The sequence below is a fragment of the Equus asinus genome, chromosome 17, assembly GCF_041296235.1.
Source record: "Equus asinus isolate D_3611 breed Donkey chromosome 17, EquAss-T2T_v2, whole genome shotgun sequence".
Taxonomy (NCBI): Eukaryota; Metazoa; Chordata; class Mammalia; order Perissodactyla; family Equidae; genus Equus; species Equus asinus.
In genome coordinates this window covers 8,897,656-8,920,471 of record NC_091806.1, presented here as the reverse complement: position 1 = coordinate 8,920,471, position 22,816 = coordinate 8,897,656, and the positions used below count along the sequence as shown (strand labels likewise).

The following is a 22,816-nucleotide window of genomic DNA, read 5'->3' as shown; positions in this document are numbered from 1 at the left end:
GGACTGACACCTCCGCAGACCACACCTTGAGTCATCTTGTCATAGAGCCATGGTACTTTCTGCAGGGGCCACTGCACCATCTGAAGCAGAGGCTGGCAGACTCTGGCCCACAGACCACATCCACCCTGTGGCCTGTGTCTCTAATGTTTCATTGGAACACAACATTCTAATTCCTTTATGTGTTTCTGTGGCTGCTTTCATGCTACCATGGCAGAACTGAGGGGTTGCGACACAGGCTGCCTGGGCTGCCTACATCTCACACTATCAGGCCCTTTAAGAAAAAGTTCCCTGACTCCTGATCCAGAGTCTTGGCCCTTCCCTGTTGCCTAGGATAGAGCCCAGGATGGGTTGAACAGGCAGCAACATTATCATCATCACAAATATTTATTCCCTTTAAATGTTCCCTGAGCGACTGCTGCCTGTATCACATTGTACTGGGTTCTACAAGAGATAGAGAAGAAACAGAAAAAGGACCCATCTTTGTCCTAACTGGACAGGCATGCCATTATACGAGGTCGCAGAGGTGCACTAACTTGCCTAAGGTCACCAAGCTAGCAAGAGGCAGAGCTGCCTTCAGCACTCAGCCCTGCCTGACGGAGAAGCCTGCGCTCCTCCGCCACCCACACACCATCCTTGCAAACAGAGAAGACACAAGCCCTGTCTGGAGGAAGTGTGAATCTGGAGATTCACGCAGAACTCAGCACGTGTGGATACAGATGTCTGTTAAAGAGTTGTACATTCTCAGTTGTCACAGAGTAACTGGCTTTTTTGAAAAGATTGATGTCACACAGGGTTAGCTGGGTGTTTTCGTGCTTGTGGAAAAGGTGAAGTCAGACAAAGACCAGGAACTGACTGGTGTACGTGAAGAAATGGAAATCTGCTTCTGTTGCTGTGTTGGGAAGCAAGCTCAAGTCAGGAGTGTAAGCAAACCAGTGGTAGAGGCCTCCGGACCCTGGGGACAGGCCAGACCCAGAAGGACTTCTGGGGTGGCGCCTGCCTAGGCCGGTGCATCTGCTGTACGCTGGGTGGCTCTGCACACAGCAGGATGGGTATCAAATGATGTAACGTCTTATGGTGATGCAGAAGCCCTTCCCCACGTTCTGGCTTGCCGAGGGAGGGGAGGCCCGACAGTGGGCATAACTTCCCGGCTTCTGGTGGCAGAAGCAGGTCAGAGGTTCTTCCGCCCGCTCCTAGCCTTTTGCCACTTTCTTACCGGCTGAGCATGAGAAGGGCTACTTGAAACCTCAGAATAAACCATGGGGTAGTGGAAAGCACCAAGGGACAGAAATTCCCACCCGTGGAGTCCCACTCACCTTCATTTGGTGGGGAGCATAGTGGAGGGCCTGGCGCAGGCAGTCAATTGCCTTCTTCCCCTGGCCTTTCACTCTCCAGTAGAGGGCTGCCATGCTGGAAAGGACCCAGGACGTCTGGTTCTACAAAGGAATGGTCAGCAAAGGCTGATGTCTCTTAAATGACATACTGATTTATTACCAAGATTAAGAACAGTAACATGACTTCACGACCATTTAAACGAGTATTTACTAGGTGCCGGTACTCTGTCACACATCTTATGTTCATCCTCTCACTAATCCTAATAATCTTATGAGCTTGATTCTACTCTTACAGCTGGACATCACTTAACAACAGGGATACTTTGTGAGAAATGCGTTAGGCGATTTCATCATCGCGCAAGTATCCTAAGAGTGCACTTACACAAACCGAGATGTTACAGCCTACTGCACATCGAGGCTGTATGGTGCTAATTTTATGGGATTATCATCGTACATGTGGTCCATTGATGATGGAAACGCTATGATGCAGTGCATGACTGTACAGCCTTTTTATAGATGAGAAAACTCTGATTCAGAGAGCGTAAGTATCTGGTCCAAATCCACTCAACTACTAAGCAGAACTATATTTCATGTCCATGTTCTTTCTTTCTTTTTTTTTTAAGATTGGCACCTGAGCTAACAACTGTTAACAATCTTTTTTTTTGTTTCTACTTTTTCTCCCCAAATCCCCCGAGTACATAGTTGTATATTTTAGTTCCCTCTAGTTGTGGCATGTGGGATGCCACCTCAGCATGGCCTGACGAGTGGTGCCACATCCGCAACCAGGATCTGAACCAGCGAAACCCTGGGCCACCGAAGTGTAGCGAACAAACTTAACCACTCGGCCCCGTGGCCCCTCCGTGTTCTTTCTTCTTTAAATTTACTTAACTGTTTGAACAGGTCACTCTTTCAAAAACCAGAAATTATACAGAGTTATGCAGTGAAAAGTCCCCCTCCCAACCTTGTCTCTACTGTATATATAAGTAAACACTATTTTTAGTTTCTTACTTAACCTTCTAGGATTTCTTTATGCTTTGTACAAGCAAATATGAATACAGACGTACACTCCCACTCTTTTGTTAAATGAAGTGACTCAAGATTCATCTGCACTTTGCATTTTTCACTAAACAACATGCCTTGGAGATCTTTCTACATCAGTGTATGGAAAGCCTCCTCATTCTTTTGTTATCAGCTGCATAATATTCCATCGTATGGCTGTACCATTATTTATTTAACTAGATCCTTATTAATGAATATTCCTCTCTCCCCCAATATTTTACTATTACAAACAATGCCGCAAAAATAATCTTGTCAAGGTGTAATTTTCCAATTGTGCAAGTGCATTTGTAGGATACACTTCCAGATGTGGACATGCTATGTTAAGGGAAACACACTTGTCATTTTGATAGATATCACCACATTGATCTTCATAGGACTGTCACAATTTACGTCCCACCAGAAATATATGAGCGTCTCCATTTCCTAATAGCCTCACTACAGAGTCTGTTATTAGGCTCTTGGGTCTTTGATAGTGAAAATATGGTTTAAGCTGCATGTCCCTTCTTATGAGTGGAGCTGATCATCCCTTCATGTTTGACAGCCTTTTATATTTCTTTTCTTTGGAGTATCTATTCTTATATTTTGTTAATTTTTCTGTGAGGTCTTTATCTTATCTATTTGAAAAAGCTCTTTATCTGTTAGGGAGATTAGTCCTTGCGTGTGCTATGAGTGACAGACGCCTTCCCTCAGTTTCTGAAGTCTGCCGTCGGACGGCCAGTGCTCGTGTGATAGAGAAGGTTCTGAACTCTACATAGCTCAGTCTATCAGTCCATCTCTGATGGCTTCTGGATTTTCAGTTGTAGTTAGGAAAGTCTTGCTTACTTCAAAGTTATCAAAAACATCTTACCACGTTTTTTTCCCAGAACGTTTACAGTTTTCATTTCTCACATTTAAATCTTTGATCCATTTGAAATTTAACTTGGTGTAAGGTAAAAGATATGGCTCAAATTTTATTTTTTCCCAGATGGCCTCTAAGTTGTCCCAAGTAATATTTAATGAATATTCATTTCTCCCTCCAGTGAGATACTAACTTTACCGTATAAAAAAATTCCAGTACTTAATTTAGGTCTAATTTTGGATTAATTCAGGTCTAATTTTGGATTTTCCTGTCTAATTCATTTGCCCCTTTTGATGGATGGTCTCTGAGTCCCAGCCATTACAGATGAGGCGATCAGAAAACTTACCATGCTTCCTAGCTTCTTTCTTTCTTCTAATCTCATTGTTTTGGTAATTTTACCGTCCTTCATTGTCAGGGCGTACAGAATTTATATTCTCTTCTGTCACCCTATTTCCCACCTCTGTTTTTGTATTGATTCTACAGTTAAATATATTCATTGATCACTGATGTTAGTTTTGTGTGGTTTCCCCAATCATCTCCCAGTTGGCTGAAGTTCACCTTCTAGTGGTTTCCTCAAGAACAGTTCAAGGGAACAATATTCTTTAAGACTGTTCTTATCGGCTGAACTGTGTTCCCCTAAAATTCATATGTTGAAGTCTCAACCTCTAGTACCTCCGAACGTAACTGTATTTGGAGATCAAGTCTTTAAAGAGGTGGTTAAGTTAAAATGAGGCCACTGATGTGGGGCCCTAATCCAACGTGACTGGATTTGTATGAAGATTTACAGAAGAGGAAGAGATACACCAGAGAGACGGCCATGGAAGAGGCAGCAAGAGGACTGCCGTTCACAAGCCGAGGAGAGAGGTCTCAGAGGAAGCCAGCCCTGCCGGCACCTGATCTTGGACTTGCAGCCTCCAGAACTGTGAGAAAGTAAAGGTGTACTGCTTCAGCCACGCAGTCTGTGGTATTTTGTCACAGCAGCCCCACCAAACGAGTAGTCAAACGCTCAAAACTTTCTGTGCGCAGCCTTCACAGCTGAAGGATAGCTGGCTGGATAGAAAAGCACGGTTCATTCTTTCTTTTCTTGAATAATCTGTTGACACTGCTCCTTCGCCTCTTGCATAGACAGCTGCTGCAGAGAAACCTGAAGCCAGCCTGATCTGTTCCTCCTCCTTAGTGACTTGATCCTTTTGACTGGCTTCCCCAAATGATTTTTTTTGTTTTGTTTTTTTGCTTTTTCTCCCCAAATCCCCCCACTACATAGTTGTATATTTTAGTTGTGGGGCCTTCTATTTGTGGCATGTGGGACGCCGCCTCAACATGGCCTGGTGAGCTGTGCCATGTCCACGCCCCGGATCTGAACCGGCGAAATCCTGGGCAGCCGAAGCGGAGCGCGTGAACTTAACCACTTGGCCACGGGGCCGGACCCCAAACAATTCTTTTTAAAAAAATAAAATTATCTTTCTTTAATGCCAATATTTGACACATACAAAAGAACATATTTATATGATTATATATACATAAAATAAATATGCAATTATATAAAACATAAAAAAACAAATAGCCAACATCCCAGAAACTGCCACCCTACCAAAGAATGACCTTGCACCTATGTGTTCTTACCTTCTTCCATCCTCTGGCCTTGTCTCCAGAGCTACACGCTATCCTAAATGCTAGGTTTATTGTTCCATTGCTCTTTTTAAACATTGTTCCATCACTCTCACACACATGTATTTGCTTCTATGATAATAATAATTAGTTTACTTCTTGCCATGCATTATAAAAAGGGCAGAATACCATAAGCAGTCTTCTGGGACTTAGAGTTTTGAGTTGACACTCGGAGATTCATCCACGTTGTTGCGTGTAGCTTTAGTTCATTCAATTTCCCTGCTACACAATTAAATGTCCATTAAGTGAATATACTCTAACGTAGTTATCTGTTTTCTGTAGATGGAGGGGCGGTTTGAGTTAGTTCCTGTTTTGAAGCGTCCTGTTGCAAATAAACACGCAAAGAATTTCTCTGGAGTAGATTCCTAGGAGTGGAACTGCTGGGTCACAGGACACACAAATGTCCAAGGTAACGAGAACGCCACACTGTTTCCTAAAGGTGTGACGATTTACAGTCCCACCAGCAATGTTTAAAAGTGCCCCTTGCTCTACATCCTTTCTAATCCTTCGTATTATCAGTGGGGGTAAAACAGCATTTTACCGTGGTCTTAGTTTACATTTCATGATATTAGTGAGATTGAGAATTGTTTCTTGTGTTTATCGGTCACGCAAATCTCTCTTTTCTGTGAAATGCCTTTTAATGTTATTATGCATTTTTCTATTTATTATTTATCTTTCTCATCAATTTATTTATATGTTCTGCATATTAATCCTTGTAGATTAAATGTGTTATACATATTTTCTCTCACTCTGACTTCTCTCTTTTTAATTTAAAAAAGTCTTGGGGCCGGCCCAGTGGCGTAGCGGTTAAGTTCACGTGCTCTGCTTTGGTGGCCTGGGGTTTGGATCCTGGGCGCAGACCTACACACCGCTCATGAAGCCATGCTGTGGCAGCGTCCCACGTAGAAGAACTCAAAGGACTTTCAATTAGCATGTACAACTATGTACTGGGGCTTTGGGCAGGGGGAAAAAAAAAGAGGAAGATTGGCAACAGATGTTAGCTCAGGGCCAATCTTCCACACACACACAACGTCTTAAAAGATTTACCTACTTCTTAAATGTTCAACCACTTTATGTAGTTGAACTTACCAGCATTTTCTTTTATAGTTAGTTGTTTTTATATCTTCTTTAAGAAACTTTCCTGTACTCGAAGGCCAGAAAGACCACCTCTCACGTTTCACTCTAATTTTTAAAGTTTTGTTTTTGATACCTGAGTCCTTAATTCACATGGAGTTGACTTTTTGCATTAGATGGGAGGTGAGGATTGAAATTCACTAAGCATCTGCAGCAGCACAGCTTCCTAAACGGTGCCTCCTCTCCCCTTTGACCCTCCACCATTCTGTGTACATTCGAGTCTGTTTCTGGGCTTTCTCTTCAGGCTCCCTAGCCATTTTTGTTTATCCTTGAGCAAATGGCATAATGTCTTGTTGTATAATTTTTCGCAAAAGTAAGGCAATTCTCATGACCCTATTCTTCTTTCCAAGAGTGTCATGTCTATTGCTTACCTTTGCATACAAATGTTAAGATCTGCTTTGCAAGTGCCATAAAAAAAACCCTGTTGGTATTTTCATTACAATAGCACTGACTCTATACATCAAACTGGGGAAAACTGACATATTTATGATCTGCATCTTCTTATCCATGAACATTATATATCTCTCTGTTTATTTAGGTCTTTTAAAATGCCTTTCAATAAAGTTTTACACTTTCTGCACACAGATCTTATGAATTTTTTGTTAGATTTATTATTGAGAACGTTGTACTTTTCTAACAATGTAAATACATTTTACAAATTATGTTTTCTACTATTTTTTGCTGCTGTATAGAAATGCAACTTATTTTTACTTATTGACTTTACAGGCAGCCACCTTGAAAAAAATGCTATTATTTCTAGAAATTTGTCTGTAGATTCTTTTGGGTTTGCTATGTAGATAATCACATCATTTCTGAATAATATTTTGTTTTTTCCTCCCTAATATTTATGCCATCAATTTCTTTTTCTTGATTTACAGTACTTGTTAGGACTTTCAGAATAAGGTTGAAAAGAAGTAGTAATAGTGGGCATTCTTTTTCCTGACTTCAAAGAATTATTTTAAATATTCCCCCCATTAAGAGTCATCTTTGATGTACACGTTTCATTGATTCTTCTCATCAGATTAAGGAAGTTCTTGTCTATTCTTAATTTGCATTGGCTTTACATCATGAGTGGTACAGGATTTTTATCAAATGCAATCTACTGAAATGACTTCATAATTTTTCTCCTTTAATTTGGTGAATGAAATTTAAGGTTTTCTTAAAGTTAGACCATTTTTGTATTTCTGAGATAAACTCAACTTGGTCAAGGTACATCTTTAAAAAAAATGCCATTGGATTCAGTTTGTTAATATTTTGCTTATGGTTTTGATACCTATGTACATGAGTGAGATTAATCTATAATTTTTCTTTCTCATAATGTCTTTGTCTAGTTTTTTTTTTCCTGCTTTATCTCCCCAACCACCCCCGTACACAGTTGTATATCTTAGTTGCAGGTCCTTCTAGTTGTGGGATGTGGGACGCCACCTCAACGTGGCCTGACGAGTGGTGCCATGTCCGCGCCCAGCATCCGAACCCTGGGCCGCCGCAGCAGAGCGCACGAACTTAACCACTCCGCCACTGAGCCGGCCCCTGTCTTTGTCTAGTTTTATTTTCAAGGTTACAATAGAACAGTCTCAAGGAATTAATTGGGAAGTTGTTCCTTTTTCTATCATCCAGGAGAGTCTGTTCATACTGGGATGGTGTATTTCTCAAAAGTTTGGTAGAATTCACCTGTGAAATCAATAGACCTTGTATTCTTCGTGAGAAGACCTTTTTTTTTAACCAACAGCTTCAATTTATTTGAGAGCTAGCTATAAGACCCGAATCAGTTTGGGTAAATTACATTTTTCTAGAAATTTGTCTTCTTTATCTGTTTTCAAATTTATTGGCATAAAGTTGTTAATCGGATCCTTTTCTTATCTCTTTAGCCTGATATAGCTGTGGTTTTGTTTTCCTTTTTTCCCCCACTATTGGTTATTTGTGCTTTCTTTTTTCTTGGCTAATTTTACCTTTTTTGCCTTTTCTTGGATTGACATTTTTATTCTGTCCTCCCCGTCTTACTTCACTACTTTATCCTCACAAGTTTGGGATTTGTGCATTTGTTTAACGGTTGCCCTCAAATTCTCACTCAGTATTTAACTTAAAGTCTAAGTAACATATTAACTCCATCCTCCTGAGCCGTAAAGAGCCTTTGAACACCTAAACGCTCATCATCTCGCTCTCAAATGTACATTCTATTTTGTACACATTTCTTTTTTTTTTTTAAAGATTTTATTTTTTTCCTTTTCCTCCCCAAAGCCCCCCGGTACATAGTTGTATATTCTTCGTTGTGGGTCCTTCTAGTTGTGGCATGTGGGACGCTGCCTCAGCGTGGTTTGATGAGCAGTGCCATGTCTGCGCCCAGGATTCGAACCAATGAAACACTGGGCTGCCTGCAGCGGAGCGTGCGAACTTAACCACTCGGCCATGGGGCCAGCCCCGTACACATTTCTTTTAAAATTCCACAAATTACTGTTTTCCACAGACAACGTGTTTGGGTTTGTATACCTGTTTATCATTTTATTTGCTTAGCAAATCTTCTTTTGTCAAAGACAATCCTCCTGTGGCCATATTATAGCAAAGTTCCTTTAAGGAGGAACTCTTGGTAGTAAACTTTTTCCAGCTCTTTCTCTTTCAATGCCTTTATTCTTCCCTCCTTAGGGTACACAGTTCTAGGATTCTCCAGAACCCTTTCAGCTGGCTTTGACAGCTGTGCTGGGGAACAGGCTGTCATTGTAGCCATCATTCCTCTGTAGGTGATCTCTCCTTCCTGTCTCCACGAGGGCAGAGATCTTTGTCTACATTCTTCTCCACTGGTTTATCCCACACACTTAAAACATATTTGCCACATGGTAGGCCTTTACTATATATTTGTTGAATGAATGGCTGCTGTGATATTTATTAAGCTATCGTCTCTCAAGAGCAAATCCAAAATTCTGTATCTGCTCTGTGATACTATGGCCGGAACTCTGCAAACTCTATTTCCCCTTTGCTAGCAGGCTTCCTGTTAGGTTCTGCAAACGTGTGCACCAGGAGATTGGAAGGCAAGAAGGAGAAGGGACTTTGTTCTTCCTGTTTGCATGCTGCTCTTGTCAGTGTCATCCTAGTAGTAACACTTTGCCTCCAGCAGTCCAAAAGCCACTTCACTGCATCCCTTCAGCAGCCAGGCAGTGCTCCCTCTTCATAAGGAGGGGCTCCAGCTCCCCAGAGCTCCTCCTGTGAAGCCCTAGATTTTGAAAACGCCAATTGGTTGCCTTCTTCTCTCATCCCTAGGAGTGGGAGCCACTCGCTGCAGTGGTATCTCTGGTTTCCCTCAGTGTCTCCATGTTTCTTCTTCAGCCCTCCACCACAATGCCATCAACTCCAAATTAAATTTGCTCTTCTGAAATACCTAATGTCCCTTCTGTTTTCCCGACAGTGCCTTGACTGAAACAGATGCTTTTCAGAGATCTTTGTCTTGGCTGTTTGACCATAACATAGGGAGACATGGATTTCTGTTTATTTATCCAGTGTGGGATACATGGTACTTCCTGAACCTCCTGATTCACTCATCTCCTTGTCACTCTAATATTCCAGGAAACTTTTTACACAGAGCTTGCAATTCACTAGTTATTTGTGTCTAACTCATCCACAGAGTATTTGACTTAAACAATTAAATATATTTTTAGTTTAAGGTGTATCAATTTGTTTTTTTAATTTAGCTACTCCTTTCTGATAGGCTATATGTTTGCTCACCTTTGAGATTACATTTTTAAAATGTTTTATAATAAAAAATCTCAAATATATACAAAAATAAAGACAACAGTATAATGAACTCCTACGTGCCCATCACCCAGCTTCAACATTTACCAACTCATGGCCAATCTTGTTTCATACATCCTCATCTATGTTAATTTGAAGCAAATCGCAGACTTTATCTAATTTCGCCAGTAACTCTCCAATGTATCTCTCTAAGAGATAAAAACTCACACATAAAACATAAGCTTAATACATTTTGCCTAAAATATTGACAATTATTTTTTAATATCATCAAGTATTCAGCTGGTATTCCTATCCCCCAACTGTCTCATAAAAGTTCCCTTTGCTTTTACAGTTTGAATCATAATCTAAATAAAGACCATATGTTGCAACTGGTTCATGTGTTCCTTAAGACTCTTTTGATCTCCAGAATTCATCTTCATCTGATTTTTTAAATTTTTGTAGAGGTTATTTATCCTGTAGTTTTCCATGCACTGGACTCTGCTGATTGCATCCTCAAGGAATCATTCAACATGCTCCTCAGTCCCCTGCATTTCCCATAAGTTGGTAGTTAGAGGCTTGAGTGGATTCAGGTTTGACTTATTGGGGAGGGGTGGGAGCAACACAATTTCATAGGTGGCATGTGAACTCCCAACAGTACACAGGCACTGTCTGAGTGTCCTTCTGTCTGTGATGTTAGCAGCCAGTGATGATCACGGCAATGAATTAATTAGGGGCTGCAAAACTGTAATATTCTAGGGGCTGGACCAGGGGTGCAGCAGTTAAGCTCGCACGTTCTGCTTCGGTGGCCCAGGGTTTGCCGTTTTGGATCCTGGGTGTGGACCTAAGCACCGCTTGTTAAGCCATGCTATGGCAGGCGTCCCACATATAAAGTAGAGGAAGATGGGCGAGGGTGTTAGCTCAGGGCCAGTCTTCCTCAGCAAAAAAGAGGAGGATTGGCAGCAGGGCTAATCTTCCTCAAAACAAAACAAAACCAAACCCTGTAATATTCTAATTTTATCATTTCTAGTTTACTAGTTGGAATATTCCTATAAAGAGACTTTCCCTCATCAATTACTTGTTTACCCCAAAGGACAGTACATTTATAAAGGAAGGATACATGCTTGTTACCTTCTTATTTTTTACAGTTTAAAAATCAAGCCACTGGGGCCAGCCCCGTGGCCTAGTGGTTAAGTTCAGCATGTTCTGCTTCCATGGCCCAGGTTCTGTTTCCAGGCATGGACCTACACCACTTGCCAGCGGCCACGTTGTGGCAGCAACCCATGTACAAAATAGAAGAAGACTGGCACAGATGTTAGCTCAGAATGAATCTTCTTCAAGCAAGAGGAGGAGGACTGGCAACAGATGTTCAGCTCAGCTTGAATCTTCCTTAGCAAAAAAAGAAAAAAAAAAAACCCCAAGCCATTCCCACGCATCCTCCAAGACAAAATCCTCATAGTGAATTTGGGGTTTAAATACAGTTTAATATGTGATGTGTTTCACCCTTTGCAATTGCTTTGTTGCTTTTTCTTGCTCAAATTGTCCCATCTTGGCCAAAGGAGGTGTATTCCAGTTGGTTCCGAGTTCTTTTCACACAACCCCTGTCGACTCTGGGAGCTTCTGTGCTTTCCGAGACTTGGTAGAAGCCATTTTTCCAAGGAATTCTGGTTCCTTTTAGTGGAAAATGGTATCTAAAGATCACAATCTGGGCACAAGGGGTGCTTACTAGTACTGGGCTAGTCACTGATTCTAGTCTTTTCAGCAAATAAAGCTAGGAAATGTGTAAATGCATGAGAAATTCTTACTAATATTTCCAATTCAGGACTACAGATATTTACTTAACATCATCATCCTCACATCTCTGTCCTTTCACCCATATTCCAAATTCCAGTTCTCAACATCACCAACAAAATTACTCATTTGTTTCACAATACACACACCTACAATCTTGGAAGAACAATGTCAATATTATTAACAACAATATTACTGAAAACAGTATGTGGTTTTCTCTTGTTCTTAAGGTAAAACCCGTTAGGGAAGTACGGTCAAATAATTGTGTTTTAAAGTCACTTGGAATAGTTCCTCTTGACGTGGTTATATCACCAACTGAACATATAGTTAGGCTCATTTAATTTTACTTTTAATTATGTAATTGCCTTATTAAAATTATTTTTTTGTAATTATGCAAAATATTTATTTGGTTCCAAAGTCAAAATGAAAAACCAATATAGATTCGAGGCAATCTAGCTTCATTCTCTGTCTTTTCTATCCCAATTCCTTCTTCCCTCTATGGGAAACCACTTACAAATATTTTTAAAATTTAGTCTTCCATTTTTAAATATGCGTTTCTCTCTACATATATCCCTCCTTTGCCATTTTAAAAAACGATAAATAGCAATCTAAGACAATGTTTTTCTCCATTGGCTAATCCTGGAGACCGCTCCACTGAAGTTTACAGAAATGGTCCTCGTTCTCTTTGACAGCTACAGAAGCCTCCACTGTGTGGACGTTCACACACAATGAACATCCACAGAGAATTTTTTATTCAATCAGTCCCCTACTGCTGGGCACTTGGGTTGCTTCCAGTCTGCTATCACAGGTCAGGTTACAATCAATAGCCTTTATTCATTACGTATTTTTTGCCAGTGTATTTTTAGGAAAGATTGCTAAAAGTAGGACTGCTAGCTAAATGGGTAAGTGAATGTACAATTTTGCTAGATATAGTCAATTTCCTCTCCATAGAGGTTATCCCATTTTGCATTTCTACCAGCAATGTATAACAGTGTCAGTTTCCCCCCAGCCTCACTGAGTCTATCAAACTTCTGGGTTTTTGTCAACGTGACTGGCATGAAATATCTCAGTGTGGTTTTGATTTGTTCTTTTTCTAGCTTTTTGAGATAGAAGCATAGATCATTGATTTTCAGGTTTTCCTTTTTTTTAACTAATATATCTATTTAGGGCTATAAACTTCCCTCAAGCATTGCTTTAGCTGTATCCCACAAGTTTTGATATGCTATATCTTTATCATTCATTTCAAAATATTTTCTAATTGTGCTTGTGCTTTCTTCACTGACCCTGGGTTGTTTAGAGGTGCACTGCTTAATGTCACCAAAACAGTTGGGGATTTTCTATCTATCCTTTTGTCCCTGATCTTTTTTTTAACTTAATTCCAGAGTAAATTCAGAAAATATACTCTAAATTGTTTCAGCGTTCTAAAATTTAATTGAGGCTTAATTTATGACTCAGCTTATGATAAATTTGGTAAATGGCCCATATTCAATTTTTAAAATGAAAATTTTGTCACAGTTTAATGCAGCATTATATAAATATCAGGTCAAATTTGTTTTTTAGCAAGATGTACTATATTTTTACTTATTTTTTATCTGCTTAATTCTACCATCTATTGAGAGGTATGTTAAAGTCTATTGTGGACTTATTTACTGCTCTTTTTAGATCTGTCAATGTTTAATGCTTGTCCTATAATTTGAAACTATGCTATTGGTATATATATATTTACAATTTTCCATATTCCTGGTAGACTGACCACTTTGTCATTACGAATTATTCGTCTTTATCTGTAGTAATGTTCTTGCCTTAAATTCCACATTGTGTGATATTAGTATAGTTACACTAGCTTTCTTTTGGTTAGTGTTCACATGATATATCTTGTTTCCATCTGTTTAATTTCAACTGTTTTATATCTTACATTAAAGTATGTTACTTGTAAAAAGCACATAATTGGGTTCAATATTTTAACCCAGTCTGATAGTGTTAGTAGTCTAATTGGAGTACTTGGTCCTTTTATATTTATTGTGATTCCCGATAGATTGTGTTTATGTCTATCATCTCATCTTACTATTTGCATTCTTTTTCACCATTTGTTTTACATTCCTTTTGTCCTCCTCTCAAGCTTTTTTTTGAATCAAATGCTTTTTTAATTCCATTTTTCCTTAATTATACATTCTCTAATTGTTCTTTTAGTGATTGGCCTAGAAATTACAACATGTACCTTTCAATTATTACAGACTAAAAACGTAAATTATTACTTTCATTTTATTATTTTCCCAATAATGCTAAAACCTAACACTTTGCCATGTGTATTCATGGGAAATTAATCACCTGTTAACTTTTTAGCTGTGTTGCTCTGAAAGCTGAGTAAAGGCAGAATGTCACCCACGTTACTAGGAAAATGCTCACAGTGAAGATGACCTGGCTGTAAACTGCAAGTGGCCTGGGAGGACTGGGACGACCAGCAGAAAGCCACAGCTCTGAGCTTTCCCGAGTGCGTGTTTCTTGTCCTTGGTTGGAACTCTTGGACTCCAGGCCCATGGGACTGCTATAAGAGATGTTTTTCCTATGGAACTTGAGACTTCTAAGCCAGGGTTGTTCCCACTCACCCGTCTGGTCTTGATCCCTCATCCCTGGACTGTTACTTTGGGGGAGGGGCGGAGAATAGTTCCCGGGACTGCTGCCAGACAGCAATGGGGACTCGTGGAAAAACATGAAAAGCTGCACTGCTGGCTTGCTGTGTTTCCTGTTCTATAGCCTCCTGAGTGAAAGCAAGACCACGAGTGCCCTACTAGTCGTGAGTAGGACATAGGACCTGGCTGGCCCTGAATGACTGGTAGTGGGCATTGCAGAGTGGTGGCAGCAGTGGACGGACTTTCATATCCTTGGTTCAATATGGTCAAGGTGCTACGACATAAAAGGAGTGGAGAGGGAGGTGCTGATGAGACTGAAGCCTCAGTGGGGGCCAACTTTCCCGGAGTCTGATGGCAAAAGCTTGACCGTGTGTGACAGGGGACAGGATCTTCTCCTTGTGGGAATGGATGAAAGCTAGAGGCAAATTATGCCGAAAGAAACTGCCCACTCCTCCCTGCTGTCCATGAAATGGAACTGACCAGAAACCCAGCTGCAAGTGGGCAGGCTGGCAAGAATGATGTTGCTTTGGTGCAGCTGATGCATTTGGGCCAAACTAGACACTGATGCCCGACTGAGGGTGGGAGGAGACAAGCACACGCGCTTGAGACTCCATGTTTGTGACTGGGGCTGGATTGGACAAGGGGGTGGGGCAGCTGATCAGCTGCGACCCAACCTGGGCTGGCCGCATATCCAATTAGCACAGAGTAGTGCCCAGGAGCCCCCAGCTGTGGAAGTGGGAGAACCACTCTGCACCAGCCCACAAGGTCAAACGTGGCAACCTGGCATACACACCGGCTGCAGTGGCAATAGCAGCTGCGTGGTGCACATCTGGGGTCATGGGGGGAGACCTTTCAGAGGCTTCTGAGCATCACGTGTGATGAGTGACCTCAGCGGCAGCCTGGGCCGTGTTCTGAGGGTTCTGATAGTGCATGCTTACTAAACCCTAAAATGAAGGCTGACCAATGGCATCTGCTGACACTTAGTGATGATTTATGGCAATGCAAACTAAAAACTCCCTAAGGACACAACTACAGATGGGCTTCTGAAGAAATTAATGAAGGATAACTGAGTATTTTAAAAGTTGAAGCCGAGAGGATATGGAGATCCTCGTTCTCTCTGAATGGTAAAGGGGAAAGGGACACCTCTGCTCTGTCATCACTGCCATCTTCTAAGGCAGTGGTTTCCAAGTGTGGTCTTCACACTCACAGTATCACCCAGAAACTTATTAGAAATGTAAATTCTCAAGCTTGACCCTAGTCCTACTAAATCAGGATGCTGAATCTTGGAAGCCCAGCAATCTAGGCTTTGACAAGCCCTCCAGGTGATTCTGGTGTTCCCAGAAGTCTGCAAATCATGGCACTAAAGTTAGCACACGGTCATGGAGGTCGGTCTGTGAGTCCACAATGGAAACTGATACTGGATTAACCTTCTAGCTTATTCACCTGAAAACTAATAAAGGAGGAACGTTAGCTGTTAGCAGGCAAGACAGCTTATAGCAAAAATGACCTTGGTTGGTAAACGATCTGGACTGGTGGGACTGGAAATATATTATAAACACCTTGTGGAAAGTCACAGTTCTGAGCTTCCAAGTGCCATGGTTCTTGTAGCCATGTCCCTTTCCAGGACGTTAGGCCCATGGAGCTATTACAAATGATAATGGTTCTTATGTGGAACTCGGGGCACCTAAGCCAGGGTACTTCCCACAATGATCATTTGACTTGTTCCTTTGTACTGAATTGTCACTTGGCAGGAAAGGCAGGTGGGCAGAGAAGGGTCCCTGGACTATGGGAGGGTCACTGGAGGCACACACCTGCTGCTGTTCCCTCGCCCCCATCCTTCCAGTACAGCCCATGCCCGTGGGGCTGATGGCAGAGTGTGAAACGTCTGCCGGGCCGAAGACTGTTGACAGTGCTCAATGCAACTCCCTTCTGCCTTCTGCATTTACTGTCGTCATGAATTTTAACTTCAGAATTTCGACACTATTGTTATTATTTTGTATAGTCATACTCATTTATATTTACTCTCATATTTACCCTTTCTGCTGCTCTTTGTTCTCTCCCGTGTTTCTGAGTTTCCATCTGGGATGGTTTTCCTTCTGTCTGAAAAAAACCCCTTTAGTGATTTCTAGTGCAAATCTCTTGGTAACATACATCTTTGTTTTTGGTGGTCTAAAATCTTTAAACTTCATTTAAAAAAACTGAAGTAAAATTTATATAGAGAGAAATGTTCAGATCTTAAGTGTAATGTTCAGTTTTGACTATTACTTACAGACATAGAAAATTTCCAACACTCCAGAAAGTCCTTTCGAGCTGCTTCCCAGTCAATCCCTTCCTGCCTGTTCTAGAATTTCATATAGTTGGGATCACACACTACAGACTTTTTTGGTCCAACTTCTTTTGTTAGCATAATATTTTTTGAGATTTCATCAATATGGATGTTGGATCTTTCTTGCTGAATAGTATCCACTGTATAAATATACCATTATTTATCCATTCTTCTCACTGTTACCAGGTGTTTTGACCATGAGAATTAATCTGCTGTGAACACTTTTTTAACAATTACTTTGTGGACTTCGGTTTTCACATCTCTTTGATAAATACCTAACAGTAAAACTACTGGGTCATATAAGCTGAACTCCTTAATAGACTATCAAGCTGTTTTCCAAACTGCCCGGACCATGTAACACTCCCATTAGCAATGTATGAGCATTCTGGTTGCTCCGTATCATCGCCGATATCTGTCATTCTCAATCTTTTTCATTTTAGTCCTTCAAACTCTAGTCACGCTTCTTGCTTCAAAGTTTATTTCTTCTGATAAGAGTGTAGCTATATCAGCTTTTAAAAAAGAAATTGTTTGCATGGTATATTATTTTCCATCTTTGTACTTTCAACCCTTCTGGTACCCTAATATTTAAAGTGTTTCTCTTATAAGCAGCATATAGTTAGATTAAAAAAAATCCATTCCATTCTAAATGCTTAAATTATATAATCTTTTTGTATTTAACTACTGATACACTTGGGTCTATATTTACTATTTTACTATTTGTGTTCTATTTTATGCCTTTAACTTTCCTGACTTTGTTGGGATTAATCAAATGTTTTACATTATTCCATTTTCCTTCTATTGAATTATATTTTTAAAACCATTTTTAGTAGTTAGCCTAGAGCTTAAAACATGCATTCTTACTTATTACAGCCCAATGCAAGTTATTACTTTTAGCACTTGGCTGATCCCAATTAAACCTTAGGACTTTTAAGCTCCATTTACTTCCCTTCCATCATTTATGTTATTGTTACCATGATTTTTAGTTTATATATAAAACTGCAGCTCCTCAGGGCACTACAGTTATTACTTTGTACAGTTACTGTCCCCTTACATTCTTCTTTCTGCTGCTCGTCATTCCCTCTTGCATGGCCATCTTTCTATCTTGGACGAATTTCCTGAAGAACTCCCTTTAATTATCTCAGTGCAGGCCTCCTGATGCCAAATCCTCTGAATTTTTGTTCGTTTGAGCACATCCTTATTTCACCTTAACACTGGAAGGATATTTGTGCTGGCGTGGAATTCTAGGCTTGCAGTTTTCTTCTTCCAGCTTTAAAGATGTCATTACATTGGTTTCTGGTTTCCATTATTTCTGTTGAGAAGCTGGCAGTCTCACTGCTCTTTTGAAGGGAACCGTGGTGGGTTAAAGATGGGCCACACATTCTTTGTCCTACCAGCAGAGCGAGGACACTCCCCTGCCCTTGACCTGGAGCAGGCCCTGGCGCGTGCCGGCACAGAAGTGGTGCTGCTCCAGCAACATGCAGAGGCTTGAAGAGGCCTGGACGCTTCTGCTTCCACCCTCATGGAGCCCTGAGCCACCATGTAAAAAGGTCCCGCTACCCTGCTGGAGAGACTACAAGGAGAGAAAAGATTCCTGGCGGTGCCCCAGCCATTCCAGCCACTCCGGCTGAGGCACCAGACATCTGAGTAAAGCCTTCTTTGGTGGCCAGCCCCAGGTGAGTCTCCACGTGTCTGCAGCTGCATGAATGACTCCAGGTGAGACTAGAGGAAATGCCCAGCTGAGTCCAGCTGAGACTGCAGAATCTTGAGCAAAGAGTACTTTTGTTTTAAGCCAGTAAATTTTGGGGTGGTTTGTTAGGCAGAAATAGATAACTGAATTAGTATTTGGTATCAAGACTGGAGTGCCGTCATAAGAGAAACTTAAAACATGTGGCCTTCACTTTGGGAACGGGTCGTGGACATTTGCTGAAAGAGCAGCAATGAGACTACTAATGGAGGCTCTAAGAACACTGGGAGAATCGCTGTTGCAGGCTGGAGAAGAAGTGTTGTTATCTATAGGCAAAACAAACGGTGAGGCTGTATCTTGGAATATAGAAAAAATACCTAACAAAGTTGTGGGTCTGACTAGGAAGATTTCTGGGAAGAATGCTGAAAGTGACAAACGGTTCTTTAAAAATCAACTATAATAAGGTATTAATAGAAAGAGAACTAAACAAGGAATGGTGCAGTCTTCAAGCAGAACTTAGAGAAAATGCTTTCCAAATTGGGACTTACAGGGTTAGAAAATGAAACTTTCTCAATTGCCAATTAGCTTCTCCAGTCAGTACAAGGTTTTGAAGTTAAAGGGAAAGAAATCAAATCCAGGGTGCTGCCAGTAAAACTGTGGCCTCAGGGTCAAGGTCAAATCAAGAGCGTGGCAGTAGGGCCCTTTGTTACTCCCACTGCAGAGAGTTTTAAGTCTAGATTTAAGCCTCCTAGACTCTTTCAGACAAAAGGTATCTAACAATCTTAAGGGTGTTGCCAAGACTCATATTCAAGGTGGACAGGGGCCTTCTCGAAGAGCTATGTAGGTGTGGCTTCTGAGAGACTGGCTTATAATTTGACAGGCCGCGAAGTTAAAAGAGCTGTGCAAGTTTGAACTAAAAGGGATAGAGACAGGCAGGAGGCAGGCTAGAAGTTGAGTTGATTCTCTTAATCACTATGTTATCATATTACCTCTTCAACAGTAAATAGTAATAGAGAGACATTTAACCATAAAGTAATTAATTTTAATTTAAAGAAACCTCCTCTTACATAACTATCACAAACAGGCAGATGAGTAGTCTTAGAGACTCTCAGTTATATTTTCTGTAGGCTGTATGAAAATGCAGTTTTAGAAATAATTGTGTTTCATGATTTCAAGAGAAAAAGATATTTAAAGATGTGTTTCCATATACAATCTGAAATACCAGATATTCTTCACCACCAGAAGAACGCCTGACTTGTTTCATACACACAGAGTCAACGGTTCACAGCCCCACCACCCCCATATACTCACCATGCTGGAGTAAAGAAGGGAAACCGACGAGGTAAGTTTCACCACAGAAGGTAAGCAAAGCAGCAAAAAAGAATACTCACTAAGTGATGGAAAAAGTAACGGAAAAGTGATCGAAACATTCTGCCTGGGGTTATTTCATGCTATCCTTTCAGTTACTACTTGCCAGGGAACTAACAGGAGAGATCAGAGCCACTTAGCGGCAAATACTCTGGAAAAGTTAGAAGGTGGGCAATAGTTTCCAGCTTTCCTACAGGATGACTTACCTTTTCCAAAACTTTGGCAATTCGGGTGCCAATCTGTTCAAGGGACTGTTGTGGATATTGGTCTTTGCCAAGGTTTTGCAATACCTGGTAAAGGAGGAAGACGGTAGGTTAGAGAAATGAAATGAGGCAGGATCTAGATGGCACTGCTGATGCTGAGCTGGGCACCGCACCACAGCAGCAAATGGTTTGTCTGGGGACATGCTGGGGTCCCGTTGGTGAGGCATTTTGTGGAAGACACGTTTAAGGCCATTATACCATCCCTTCAGTCCCCTCCCACTTAGCAGAAATTACAGACAGGTGAAACACATTCATTACAACAACCTTAGAAATTAGAGTGAAGGAAGAAAATGAAAACTGTCAGTAATCCTGTCACCCAGATACAACCACTGTTAATACCTTTATATTTATCTTTCAGATATTTTTCTATGTACACACATATTATTTCTCTCGCAGAATATGGGATCATACTATATACTGTCACTCACATTTTCACATAATATATTCTGAAAATTTCTTCATGCCAATAAATATCTCTACTACATCTTTCTTAATGACCTCACTGTATACTATCTTATATCTATACCAACAGTTATTGAACAAATCTTCTCTTGTTGGACATTTGTGGCGTGTTTTTCCAATACTTCTTCTTGGTGTCTTCTTTGCTAGCTATATGCTGAGTCTTCTTTCCTTCTTAAGGATGCCAACAGGAGAATTAACTGCCCCAAATATTTCTTACAAGAGCCTCTGTGTGATGGCAAGCAGAATGCTACCCACCTCGAGGAATGAACCAGAATGAAAATTTCCTGGCTATAAAAAACAGCATAAGCTCAGTCCTAGAGCCTGAAAGAAATCAGGCATGGCCTAAAGCCACCTAGATGACAGCCACTCAATAAAAGGCAAAAAAAGATGGCCTGGCCACCGTGCTCTCTGCTATCAGTGGATCATAACCGTGGGCTAAACACGACAGACCAGCTGAAGAAAGCTGAGCGCTCACCTCTGTTAGCTGACTCTCGCCCGTGTAGTGTAGGCTGGCTCGGTTGGAAACCCCATGCAAGTGGTCCAGGGTGTGCATGCTTGTGGGGAGATTGCCATTGCAAAGGGGCTCCATGGCTGGCTGCTGTATTGGAGTGGCAAAGTCTATGTGTTCTGTGATGCTGAAAAATGGAGATTACCACATTAACCAAGGAAGATTTGAGTCGGGGGACAGAAAGAGTATTAGTCATCAGCTGATCATGACTTCAATATGTTATTAGGGTTGTCTGGAGCCACAGAGTCTCAGACTGGAAGAGACCTCAGGAGTTACTTAGTCTGGTCTCTCATGATACAGGTGCAAGGACTCCAGCGCCCAGCAGTGACCATTTGTGGAAGGGATGAAGAGAGGTCATCCCCCAGGTCAAAGCAGCAGTGTTGGGACCTGAGTCCCGAACTCAGCGATCTTCCCAATCTACTCAAGCTGCCTCCTTTCTACGCACCACAGCATCTGATTTGCTCACTGCTACTGACCATTTTTTCTTACTGGGGAGGTTTTAAATCAGTGGATTTTCTTCTAGGATGTCTTTTTCCAGGGTACAGATAGTGATGAACACCCACAAGTGGCCCTTATCTTTTATTTTCCTTTATGCACAGAAGCACACTTGTCCCCACAGAAGAAGTTACCTAAAGTTTAGACAGTAAACTTTGTACAGAGACAGCTATTCCTTGTATCTTCATATAAGGTGTAAGTACTTTCCTTCATGGTCCCAAAGTGGTCGTTTTCCTGCTATACACAGGCTTAATGTTATATGCTCAAATATATACTGATATGGCAAATTGCCACTGCCAAATTTTATTTCTAGCTATTTAAAAAGTTGAATGTATATTAGGCAAACATTCATTCATGCATTATTTACTGAAAGCCTACTACATATCAGATACCAGGGCTAAAGGATTAACATAACACATCCAGTTCCTGCTGTTATAGTGCTCAGAGTCTTGTGAGTGACTCAAATATTACAGATGAGACAAGTTTTAAGAGAGAAAAACATGGAACAATGTCAGTCCACTACAGGAGGACATACATTTCCTTTACTCTGAAGGAGGAGGAAGGTGGTAAATGAAGGATTTCCTGAGGAAGTAAGATTTAAGGTGAGGCCAGAAGGATGGGTGTGAATTAGCCAGGTAGGAAGAAGGTGGTGGGAACACCGCCACAGGCAAAGGAGACACCACGTGTGAAGGCCCTGATGGGAGAAAGGGCAGAGCTGAAGATGGAAAGACAGGCAGGAGCAGATCGTGAAGGCCTTTGTGGGCCACTGTAAAGAGCAACATGAAGTTACTAGAGCATTTTAAGAATTACCTGGTTTATATTTGAGGAAGGATTCCGAGTACCGTGGAGAGAATGGATTAAATAGAGGCAAGAGTGAACAAAGCAAGAGCACCAGCAAGGAGCCTACTGAATGAATCTAAGTGGAGATGCTGGTGATCTGGCTTAAGGAGGCAGCATGGAGATGGCGAAAAGCAGACGATTTTGAAAAAGACTCGAGGGTGAAAGTGGTAAGAATTGGTAAAGACTGCATTTGAGGTTACGGGAGAGGGACGGTGAAGGATGACTCCCAGGTTTCCGGACTAAGCATTGTTCAACTATTTACTAAGAGTGAGAAATGGAAAGACAAACAAAACAGATGGTCTTTTGGAAGGAAAGTGGGCAATAAAATTATGAGTTAGTTTTCTTGGGCTTGGGGTGCCTGAGAGCTATCCAGGCAGAGAGGCCAGGTAGATAACTGGACAGAAGGGTTGAAGGATATGAAGAAAGGACGAGTCTGCAGATCCCTTTTTGGGAGCTGTTAATATGTCAGTGGTGACGGGAGTTCTGGGAGTCAGTCTGACCAGGAGTGATTATAAAATAAGAAGGCTTGGTGGTAAATCTTGGGGACTCCGACACTTACAAGGGTAGAAAAGGGGCCAGCAAAAGAGAATGAGTGTCCAGAGAGGAAAAAGATTTACCAGAGAGGCAGGCTTGCTCAGCTTGTCTTGGCAGGTGTTTGTAAATCTGGATTTGCTCTGGCTCCTTTTTCAACGACACAATGTC

General features: G+C 41.2%; 1 protein-coding gene across 2 annotated transcripts in view; it reads right to left on the bottom strand.

The window, feature by feature from the left end:
* Nucleotides 1-22,816, bottom strand: part of TTC17 (tetratricopeptide repeat domain 17) — a 108,442-nt gene that overhangs the window by 3,430 nt on the left and 82,196 nt on the right. For both annotated transcript variants that reach the window (XM_044750168.2, XM_014861236.3), the window contains 3 exons: nucleotides 20,747-20,906; nucleotides 19,753-19,836; nucleotides 1,314-1,433 (listed from right to left, as the gene is read on the bottom strand). In XM_044750168.2, coding sequence (XP_044606103.1) covers nucleotides 1,314-1,433; nucleotides 19,753-19,836; nucleotides 20,747-20,906 — 364 coding nt within the window. The remainder of the gene's footprint in view (nucleotides 1-1,313; nucleotides 1,434-19,752; nucleotides 19,837-20,746; nucleotides 20,907-22,816) is intronic.